Source organism: Crocuta crocuta, unplaced genomic scaffold, assembly GCF_008692635.1.
Source record: "Crocuta crocuta isolate KB4526 unplaced genomic scaffold, BGI_CrCroc_1.0 scaffold234, whole genome shotgun sequence".
NCBI lineage: Eukaryota > Metazoa > Chordata > Mammalia > Carnivora > Hyaenidae > Crocuta > Crocuta crocuta.
The window spans coordinates 4,410,944-4,421,857 of record NW_027529647.1 but is presented as its reverse complement, the minus strand read 5'-3'; the positions used below and the strand labels follow the sequence as shown (position 1 = coordinate 4,421,857).

Genomic DNA, 10,914 nt, shown 5'->3' with positions numbered 1-10,914 from the left:
AGACCACTAACCAGGAAATGGGGGCGGGCCAGCGGAGGGCCCACCCTGGAGAGGTTTCGCAAGCCCCTGCACTCAGGCTGAAACATCTGGAGAAGCACACTGCTGGCGCCGGCCCTGCCTCCTCCTGCTGGGGGCAGGGGCTGTGCTCTGAGCCTCTCTCTCCTCATTCTCGAGGTGGGGATAAAACACCTCCTCAAGAACAAGTAGGCCCCCCCTAATTTTTATAAGGACCATGAACCATTTGTAAAATCAGAATAAAAACTGATACAAATGGCACCCACCCCGCCTCAGCCCTCACCAGGAGGAGGGGGCCCAGCTGAGGCCTCACTTCCCCTCCTGGAGAGAGGGAGACTGGAAAGGGAGGAGAGAAGGGGGACTGGTCCCGAAGGAAGGCGGGAAAGGGGACTCAGTGTTTGGGCAGAATGGCTGCAGGGGGTAAGGAGGAAAGAAAGGGGTGGGAGTCGCATCTAAGCCTGCCTTACAAGCGGGGATTTATGACATACTGCCCACCCCCGGAAGCGGCACACAGTGCCACAAACAGCTGGGTGGCTTCCAGCAGGCAGCTGGAAGGCTGCACCCTTCCCTCCCCAGGAAGTGCTGAGGGGAGCCCTGAGGGGAGGGGGCCGGCAGGACTGCTGGCCCAGGGCCCAGGCTGAAGGTCAGCTTCTGGGCTGTTCCGAGGAGCACAGCGGGAGATCGGCATCCTCCCAGCTGGACCTGCCCTGTGCTCCTGAGGCCTAGTCACATTCACATGGCCCATCCGGGCACTTCCTACCTGACACTTGCTATGTGACCTCATCCTATGCAAAGCTGCTCTCTGAGGTCCCACGGACACCCCATTCCAGAGCCAGAGGCACAGAAATCAAAGAGTAGGCTGTGTTCCTCAGGGTTTTTCCAGGACAGGGGTGGGTGGTACAGGAGGGTGGGACTGTGCCGGCCACAGCAAAGGGGACCTGCGGGGGAGGGGACCCTAGAGGTACAGAGTAGGGGAAGGGGAAGGGGGGGCGGGGACTCTGCTGGTGTTGAAGCCCTCTCTCCTGGTCCACTGAACCACAGTAGCAGGCAGTGTGCCCCTCCCCAGCCAACAGATCTGTGCTTGAACACTTCCCACTCACGGCCCTTCCTTCCTCTGGACCAGGCACTGCCTCCCCAGACTCCCTTCCCCTCCCCTTCTGGACTCCAATCTGACTTGAGAGGTTACAGGCTGGGTGGGCAGCATCAGAGGTGGAGGGCAGGGCGGGATGTTCCCCATACCTTCCCCTCCCCCACCCCCACCCCCGCAAGCGCAAGCCAGCCCTTCCCCACTGCAAGCAGCTTGCCCTTGCAGGCGGGTGTTCACGGGTCCCCAAAGTCCTATCCCAGCCTCAGCCTCTAGAGGAGACTGGCCACGATCCAGCAAGCCGGCCCCAGGACGCTCCTCTGGGAATCTTTGGGCGGCAAAAGGGGTGGGGGCTACATTGCAGAGACAATATTCTTAGACCCGCCCGTGATGACGACCCCGGCAGGGGCGTCCGGATACGCCTGGCATCCGCTTCCTGGACAGTCTTCCTGACCCACTCCCCATGTCCTCTCCCCACAAATGTCCCNTGGGCGAGAGTCTCCCCGGAGACGGACAGCCGGTGGCCGCTGAGCGAGAACCGGGGAAGCCAGTAACGTGCGCGCCGACCCCCGACGGGCGCTGCGGTCCCCACGCGAGCGCCCACCGGCGTGTTGGCCCCGGCGCGGCTGCTCCATCTGCCCTTAGGAAGGTCGAGACCCGGCCGAGGTCGCCAGTGAGAGCTGGGAGGAGACCCCGACGCCGGTTAAATGCTGTGCACTCAGACCCAGCTCGGACATCCCCTCCCCAGGGGCCAGCCTGCTCCAGAAGTGACCCTGCGTTGGCCCAGGGGGCCACTTTCTCACGCTCCTCGCTCCAGTGTCCGTCACAGTAGCATAAATGCTCTCTGTCCTTACTAACCTCTTGTTTGCCCAGGTTTTGATGGAGGGCGGGTGGGTCTGTTGGACCCCCACATCCAGGCCAGGCTGTTTCTTGTCCTGTGCTGGGTGGATCTACTCTGACAAGAGACCCTTGGCCCCAGGTTTTGCCTGGAGACATTCCAGGTGGAGGGTGGTTTTGCTTTTTTTTTTTTTTTAAGTGGATTTATTTATTTTGAGAGAGAGAGCATGGGAGGGGCGGAGAGAAGGAGCGAGAGGATCCCAAGCAGGCTCCAGGGTGTCTGCGCAGAGCCTGCTGGGGTGCGGGTGGGGGCTCAATCTCATGGAACCGTGAAATCATGACCTGAGCCACCCAGGCAACCCGAGGGTGTTTCTTCCTAACATTCATTGAATGCTTGCTGTATGCCAGCCAAGTGCATACCTGACTTCTCTCATTTTATCCTCATAACTTTGTGTGACAGACATTGGTTACTTTTCTACAGGTGAGAAAACAGAGGCACAGACATTTAGGTCATTTTCTGGGGCCCCTTGTTGAGGGAACTGTCGTCTGTAACCAGTGCCAGGGACGCACGTGAGGGTCCTGGGTACAGAGTTTGAGACAGTCCTCACTCTTGGGTGCAACAGCAGGGGGACCCCCCTACTCAGCCCTGGGGCCAAACCATCACCACAGAGGCCTGTGAGGCAGATGCAGGTTCTAGGTCTGTGATGGGGAAACTGAGGCCTCTCGCTGAGCCTCACTCAGTCCCTGTGCAGCTGACAGTGCTGACCCAGAATGACCCAAGTGCCATGAGGCAGGCAGGGGGCCAACCTCTCAAGTGGCAGCGTCCCAGCGCCCGAGCCCACGGCGGGTACTGGCAGATAGGCTGGGCTGCAAAGACGGTCACGTCAGTGTCCACTCTCAGTAGCCTGGCGGTCCCCTTTCACCATGCAGCGTCAGCACTTAGTTTAAAAATAATGGGTCCGTCACATGCCACCGAGATGCGGGCGCTATTGACGACCAGCCCTTGAGCAGGGCGTGTCCAGGCCCCGGTGCTCACCGCCTCCTCCACCTTAGCCCACTTGTCCAAGAGCAGCTGGCCTCCGAGCAGCTGAGCTTGTGTGGTCAGGTTTCTCAGGCTGTGTGGCAGCAGGTGGGAGGCTGTGTCTAGTCCCTTGAGAGACCTCACCTTCGCCCTGCTTGTGCCTTATCGTTAGATGACATCCTGGGTCATTAGAGAGGACAGCTGGGGACTCACCAGGGGTCGTTGCTGAGCACTTGGGGTGGCACAAAGAAGACAGTCGGCAGGTGCTCCCCCACCCGTTGTGTCAGGCCTTCCGAGCCATTCTGGAGCGGGGATGGTACCGTGTCAGCAGGCTGGGAGGGAGTGTGGAAGACACAACCCCACGCACTCCGTTCCTTGGCCAGGCCCCATCAAGGTCGTGGCTGTGCTTTTAAATTCCTGGTTAGGGTCCTTGCAAAGGGCAGGTTCAAGGAACAAGATCAGAAGCTTGTTTGGGGCCCACGTGATGAGCGGGAACAAGGGAACCAACCGGCCCGCCTCTCCAAGGCTCAGGGGCCCACTCTGCCCTCCCCAGGCTTGGCAGCCCTTTGCCACCAGGCTGCGCATCTTGTGCGCGTGGATTAGAATGGCTACCCTGACACTGCCGCCGACAGCCTGTCCTCATTCCGCAGGGCTGTCTGGGGCCCAGCACGGGCCCGAGTACGTCAGGCATGGCCTTCTGTTTGCACCTTGCCACAACCCACGAGGTGGCTGCCCGCCCCTGTTTTGCAGCCGAGGCAGGCAGTCAGACATGGTCCTTGAACTCAAGTCTGACTGCACCACAGAACCTGTTCAGAGTATTTATTTTGTCTCTTCCCATTACAGCTTTCTCGAAGACTGGGGCAAAAAAAGCAGCGACTGTTGGAGGCAGCACGGCAGCAGAGCACAACAGACGGAGCCCAGACGCCTTCCGCCGTGGAGCCCTGCTTGGGGCCGCCGGCAACCCGGGGCCCCCAGTGCAGCATCTACTTTTCAAGCCCCAAAAGCCACTCTGCACAACTGGGATCTGAGTTTTTCGACCAACCTGCAGTCCCCCTGGCACGGGCATTCCTGGGACAGGTGATGCCATGTGGCCAGGGAATAGGTGGAAAGTCTTCAGGCTGACGACTCAGGTCCCTGGCACGCTGGGCACTCCACCGACCCTCCCCGGTTCCGCTGCAGCCTGGGCTGCTCTCCTAGGCGCCCCGTCGACCCGAGAGCACCTGCCCTCTGGTGATAGCCCCTGGCAACTGCCCCCTGCTCCCCTCTGTCCCCCACCCCTGCCCAGGGTGCCGGCTGCGGTTGGCTCGTCCTCTGGGCGTACTGCCTCCACTGACCCACTCCTCGTGGAGCTGACTGTGCCCAGGGCTGTGGTCCAGGCCAGGGGCCCCACGGGCCACTCAGAAATGCCCATCAGAGCTAGGTGGGTGGGAGCTAAGTAGGACAGTCCTTTGTGGTTCAGCCCAGGGGGAGGGGGCTACACGGGCTCTGGGCATCTAGGCAGCTGTGTGGCGAGAGCATGGGGGCCCTGTGCCCTCCACACCACCCTGCACTGGGCTAAGCATTGAAGTCTAAGGGGTTCGTGGGGAGGAGGAGGCAAGGAGATGGAGGGCCCTACCGAGGAGACTTGAAGTGCACGACGTCACTGGTGCCGGCTTTCCAACCCAGCCCTGGCCAGAGCTCGAGATAGCTGCTACCTGGGGACAGGACACTTAGTGGGCAGGGCCTGTGGTCCAGGGGGTTGAGCAGGACCGAGGGGACAGTAGGGAGCCTGGTTTGGACCTGGGTGCCCTGGTGCCTCTTGAACGGGGAGATGAGGCCCGAGCTGTGAGCTGCCACAGTTGAGCCCCTGACCCTTGCTGCTCTGAGCACACTGATTGCCCATAGGTTTTGGTCCGGCGACTTGATGATGGCACAGAGCTCCGCGGCCGCATTGTGGAGACGGAGGCGTACTTAGGGCCAGAGGATGAGGCTGCCCATTCGAGGGGCGGCCGGCAGACCCCCCGCAACCGTGGCATGTTCATGAAGCCCGGAACCCTGTACGTGTATATCATCTATGGCATGTACTTCTGCATGAACGTCTCCAGCCGAGGTGAGCAGAGTCCGTGGGCAGAGTCCCCTCAGCTGCCAACTGGGAGCCCCCTGGGAAGACCAGGCTGGACCAGGCATCTGATCAAGGAGGAGATCATTGCTAAGCTAGGTTGGTTTTAGGAATTCTGGCTACAATGACAGGGTACTTACAGGTGCCTCTGTCCCCCATGGGATAGAGGTCACGGGTTGACCTGAACACAGAGCAGACAGGTCCCACAAGGCCACCTGTGGTCACAGAGCTCAAAGGCTGTGTCACCCATGGCCCAGAGTAGACCTGTGGGGGGGCTGGCTGTGGGGAAACAAGGGTGAAATCAGTTTGGGTTGAGTGGGGCTCAGGCCAGAGTCTTGCCAGGTGGTCAGTTACAGGGTCTGAACCGGTTGGTCTCAACTAGGGCGGGTTCTGCCACCTGGGGGGGGGGGGAACCATGAGGCAGTGTCCAGAGACATGTCATCCCAGCTGGGTACACGCTACTGGCATCTAGCAGGTGAGGCCAGCATGATGCTGGATAGCTCACAGGCACAGGCTGGCCTCCATCATGCGAAATCACCTGGTCCCAAACACTGTAGTGCCCAGTGGAGCGATGCTGGTCCAGGGCTCCCAGGAGAACCCACGTACCCTGTGGGACCTCCTCTGGGCGGCTTCTGTTCCTCATGAGCAGCTGGCTGCTTTCTGGAAGGCCTGTGCTTACAAGGACCAACAGCGTTGTCCTGCCAGAGGCACTACGAGCAGGGGCGGGGCCGCCGGGCCCACTCTGACGAGCCCGTCCCAACATCTGTGTATTTGCGGAGCCACCTCCTGCCCGCCCCAAAGAGAGCAGATGCCCTGGGAGACCACGAAGAGGCTTGGCATCTGCTGTGCTGTGTGTTACGTGCATTTGCTGGATGACTCCAGTGGCCTGGAAGCTGTGATTGCACAGAGTGGACAGCTGGGCCCATCCAGCATCAGAGGCACAGGGGCCCCGGGATTGGTCCCATGCCCAGCATAAAGCAGGTGCCGAGGGAAGCCGGGTGACTGGAGGTCAGAGGATGGTGGGGACGGCCCCAGAGGGTCGGGCCTCGTCACTCTGGAGAGCTCATTGGGGTTGTCTGGCTTTTCTTTGGCCATAGAACCAACCCCCTCTTGTGACGTGGGACTGAACTCAAACAAGAAGAGAGAATGAATCTAGTGATGCCTGGGGTCATGGTCAACAAGGAAGGGGAGAAGCCTGGACTTCTAGGGTGGGGGTGGGGTAAGTGCAGTGGACAGGGCAGACGCGGGAGGCAGCACATCACTTTCTGGACACATGACCGAGACGGCTCAGAAACTTCCAGGTCAGGGGGACAGGAAACCACTCAGGTGCAGACACTGGGGCCAAAGGTCATGCGGGGAGAGGGAGGGAGAGGGGAGGCCGAGCACGTGGTCGCTGCCTGCCTGCCCTCAGTGTGGAGGTGGCACAGAAGTGACCAGGAAGGCAGGTGGCAGAGACCGAGCACTAGCAGGGGAGGATGGGGGGGGGACTTGGTGGGAACTGATTAGTGTGTCATGTGTTTGTCAGGATGTGGGACCCAGATGCATCCCAGGAAAGGGGCATGGGGACAGAGGGACAGGCTGCTCCATCGCCCCACGTGCAGGGGCTCAGTGAGACACTTGAGGGACACGCGTGGCACCCACAGGGCACCGTGAGGACGGTGGGCTGAGAGAGGCCAGGAAACTCAGAGGCACGGGAACTTGAGGTTTTGCTTGCTCCGAGTATATACGGAGATCCTTGGAAAACTGGTTGGTTAAGGGACATCTGGTCACAAAACCCCCAACACTTGCCAGCTGCTGGCCACAAGAGAGAGAGCGTGGCTGCTCTAACCACTCGGGGCTCCCAGGTGCCGCTGGGGAGGACCTGGTGGCCAAAGGCCAAGAGTGGAAACCGGCCTGGCCGCCTGAGCCTCTCAGACCCCCTGGTGGTGGGGGCGGGCCAAGTCAGGAGAGCACCCCGGCCGGAGGGTCAGGGCTCCTCCAGCTAGGGTCCAGGTAATCGCTGCCCCCAGCCATGCAGGCCTGAGGGGATTTGGGGAGAGGCATTGTCTCGAGCGAGCCCCTGGGCCCAGGGTAGCCATTTGCGGTCTCTGGTCTCTAAAGTAGCTTGGAGTGAGCCCCTGGCTGGCTCAGTCAGTGGAGCATCTGACTCTTGATCCATGGGCTGTGAGTTCGAGACCCGCACTGGATGTAGAGATTACCTAAAAATTAAAAAAACAAAAAAAACTCCCAACACCTTAAAGTAGCATGGACTGATGCACAGAGATCCCGGGCTGGAAGGAGGTGAGGGGCTATGCTGGCATCTCTTCCTGCCCAGGCTCTTCACAGTCACAGGGTGGGGGCTCTGCCAGCACCATGAGCACGCTGGTGGCTGCTCTGAGCTGACCTTCCAGCTTGCCCAACAGATTCCAAGGACATGAGGTGAATGGGACACCCTGGGACCGAGTCAGCATCGGGGCCAGGTCTCAGCTCCGAGCTTCTTGGTGGGATGCCCGTGCTCACAGACAGCTGGCTCGCTGGGGTTCCCTCTGCCAGCCTTGCAGTTGGTGCCAGTCACCAGACCAGAGGAAGCCAGAGAGGAGGCTGACTCCAAGCACGCATTGTGCTGTTTGNAGGTGGAGGTACAGAATCGGGACAGTGAGCGCAGGGGTGCCCGGGAAGGCAGCCGCATCACACCTGTAGCACTGCACAAACCCCGGGGACGGAGGGTGACAACCTGGGGAGACGTGGCGTTCTAGGCTACCTGTCTGTCCCACAGGGGATGGTGCGTGCGTCCTGCTGCGAGCGCTGGAGCCCCTGGGGGGCCTGGAGACCATGCGGCGGCTTCGTAGCACCGTCCGCAAGGGCGCTGCGGGCCGACCCCTCAAAGACCGTGAGCTGTGCAGCGGCCCTTCCAAGCTCTGCCAGGCCCTGGCCATCGACAAGAGCTTCGATCAGCGGGACCTGGCCATGGACGAGGCTGTGTGGCTGGAGCGCAGCCCCCCAGAGTCCAAGGAGCCAGCCGTGGTAGCAGCAGCACGAGTGGGCATTGGCCACGCAGGAGAGTGGGCCCAGAAGCCCCTGCGCTTCTACATCCGGGGCAGCCCCTGGGTCAGTGTGGTGGACAGAGCGGCCGAACAGAACGCACAGGCCTGAGCAAGGGCCTGCTCGGACAAGGCTTTTTAATTGTTTAAAAACCAAATAAATGCTTTAGGTCTAGAAAACAGTATTGCTTGCACCTCTGCCAGAGCTCCCTGCAGCAGCCGGCACGCGCTTGCCGCCACTCTTCCTCCAGGACAGGGCGCTGGGGGCTGTGTGCGCGCAGGAGGCTGGGGCGCATCGCTCCTCGGGCCTGTGCGAGGGCCTGTACCAGTGCAGATTCCCCCCAGGGATGGGCATCAGCCCAGTCCCTGGTGTATCAGGCGTCAAAGAGGGAGTGACAGCCTGGTCATGAGCCTCCTGGCAGCTAACAAAGGGCTGTGGTGAGGGCGTGGCACTCAGGTGCTCCTGGCCCTGGGGGGGGGGGGGGGGTCATATTTCTGTGTATCCCCCAGCGTGGCCGTGGGGAGGCAGCGATGGATGGGGTCAGAGAATGAGGACAGGGTCGGGAGGAGGGTCTGAGAGAAACGCTTGGCCCAAGTCTGGGTGCGGGGAAACTGCAGGCCTGCCTCTGAGGCGCGAGTCCTGCGTCCCCGACACCCTCCGGCTGCAGGCCTCGCCGTCTCGGCTCAGACATCCAGGCTGCCTCGAGGACCAGACGAGAGAGAACCCGGTGGACAGGGGGCCCAAGGCTGCTGCTGGACTGAAGTCAGGCCTCAGGGACAAGAGGGCTCAGCCTGGTGTTGGGGTGGGAAGCCCAGGGCCAGGGGGAGCCCAGCACCCCCGCCGCTGGCGGCAGCCTCTCGCTGCCTCCTTTCTCTGGCCTCCTCACGGGAGCAGTGCCTGGAACACGGCGATGACCGGGTCCTCATGGGTGGTCACCACCAGCACGCTGCGGAACTTGTCAAAGAGCATGAGCAGCTGGGAGCGCCGCGTGTTCTCGTTGTACATGATCTCCTCCAGGTGGTGGCGGCCCCGGAAGTAGTGCAGGAGCCTGGGGGGTGGGGGACGGGCAGCATGAGCCCAGGTGACCTCTGTCCTAACAGCCACTGGTGGGGATCTCGGGGCCTCTGGGAGGCAGCCATCTGCACTTCCGTCCCCAACAGAGGCAGGTAAGGTCCCCTGAAGTGGGTCCGTGAGGACACATGGCTAGTCTCCGCCTGGAGCCACCGGGGCCGGAGCGTCCTGCCCACCCCCAGCACCCTGACGCGGGCGGGGAGGTGCAGGGGACAGGTCTGTGCAGCTTCTCTTTTGCACGCTGCTCTGGCAGCGAGTCCCACACGGCTAGGGACCCTGTGGGGTCACTGCTCTAGGGGCGATCTGTCGTGGGGTTGGCTGCAACGAGTCGCCCGGCCTGCGGTTCTTAACTGACGGCCTGCTCGCCTCACCCAGCAAACCACACACCTGCAGAGCCCCCCAGTCAAAGCTGGGTCTGGCGAAATCTGACACCAATGATGTGGGGGAGCCGGGACACCACCCCTCCCTGGGCCAAGAGCTTTCCCACAGCGGGGAAACCGCTGCCAACCCCCATGAGGATGAGAACCTGCTGCTGCTGCTGCAGAAGAGACAAGAAACACCCAGGAAGCCCTGGAGGGACCCCCAGAGTCCAAGGCACCAGTGTCTCAGCGACAGCACTCCTGCCAGGCGGGGACACGCAGTGCTTGAGACGCCACTGTCCGTCATCAACGGATTTCAGTTGGGGTTGTGCGGGGCAAGTCCCCGTCCACTTCCTGTTCCGCCCGCCCCTAGAACCGGGCCCGCCCCACTGGTCACCGTGCCCCCACCTGGCAAACATGCGCAGGTCCTCGGGGTTCTGGGCTGCAGGCACACTGAGGATGGCCGCCCGCTCGTGCTCCGACAGGCTGGCCAGCAGGTTCTCTGTCATCCTCTTGTTCAGCGGGGAGTCCCCACTGGGGAGGAGCTCCGCACTGGAGTTGTCCATGCTGGGGCTGGTGAGGGTCATGTCGTCACTGCTGGCTGTGGGTGGCCACAGGTCAGGGAGCGGCCGACCCCCCAAACACGCCCCTGCTGTGCCATCTGTGCCCACCGGGGGTCCGCTGGTAAGGCCCACCCCCACAGCACAAGGCAGGCCTGCCCATGCCAGCCCTGCCACCCGACGTGGACAGGATCCTTGCACTGGGCCTGGGCACCTGGGGCATGCTGTGGCCACAATGGCTCTTTAAAGAAGGGACTATGACAGTCACTTTCTCCTCATAGGCCCGGGCACAGTGGTCTCAACTGTGACCTTCCAGTGATGGTGGGAAATCTGCTCTGATCCCAGGCTGCTCCTGACTCGAGCACGTTCCTGCTCAGGAGCCCAGAGGTGCAGGGAGGTCAGGGAGAGGGCTCTCCTGTCCTCCTTCAAGGGAGGCTCTCTGTGGGAGGACCCAGCTGTCCACACGAGGGGTGGGTGCGTGTGCACGTATGGCCATGTGAAGGTGCCTCAGGCACTCCCAGCAGCGCCTGTGTTGGGATCCTGGCTGCCACTCCCCAGTACCCTCCCAGATGCTACCGCCACCCACCAGACACATGCCCGGGGCGGGGGGCTCCTACTTGGGGAACCAAAGCTGAGGGCGTTGGGTGTGCTGAGGCTGCGGCCGCTGACCCTGGCGGTGAAGGGGACATCGTCCTCGCGGGGGTGGGGCTCGTCCTCACTGGGTGAGGCCATCAGGCACACGTACGTGTGCAGCTGCACCAGGAGCCTGTGCTGTAGCATCCACACCACCATCTGAATGAGCTGGGTCTGCATGAGATACAGTGTGAGGCCCGGCGTGGCAGGCGGGG

The 10,914-nt window shown here is 61.9% G+C and overlaps 2 protein-coding genes across 10 annotated transcripts in view; one reads left to right on the top strand and one right to left on the bottom strand.

Moving 5' to 3' along the window:
* The first annotated feature begins 1,594 nt into the window (after window positions 1-1,594).
* Window positions 1,595-8,258, top strand: MPG (N-methylpurine DNA glycosylase). The gene is made up of 5 exons (XM_077762744.1): window positions 1,595-1,917; window positions 2,397-2,417; window positions 3,801-4,034; window positions 4,842-5,046; window positions 7,811-8,258. The coding sequence occupies exons 1-5, from the start codon at window positions 1,807-1,809 to the stop codon at window positions 8,185-8,187; spliced, it is 948 nt and encodes a 315-aa protein (XP_077618870.1). The 5' UTR covers window positions 1,595-1,806; the 3' UTR covers window positions 8,188-8,258.
* Window positions 8,195-10,914, bottom strand: part of NPRL3 (NPR3 like, GATOR1 complex subunit) — a 39,377-nt gene continuing 36,657 nt past the window's right edge. For 4 of the 9 annotated variants that reach the window (XM_077762734.1, XM_077762736.1, XM_077762738.1 and 1 more), the window contains 3 exons: window positions 10,653-10,873; window positions 9,915-10,079; window positions 8,195-9,124 (listed from right to left, as the gene is read on the bottom strand). In XM_077762734.1, the coding sequence (XP_077618860.1) occupies window positions 8,959-9,124; window positions 9,915-10,079; window positions 10,653-10,873 (552 nt within the window). In that variant the 3' untranslated portion in view covers window positions 8,195-8,958. Of the gene's footprint in view, window positions 9,125-9,914; window positions 10,108-10,652; window positions 10,874-10,914 lie in introns of those variants that run through there. The other 5 variants (XM_077762735.1, XM_077762737.1, XM_077762739.1 and 2 more) reach the window with 3 other exon arrangements.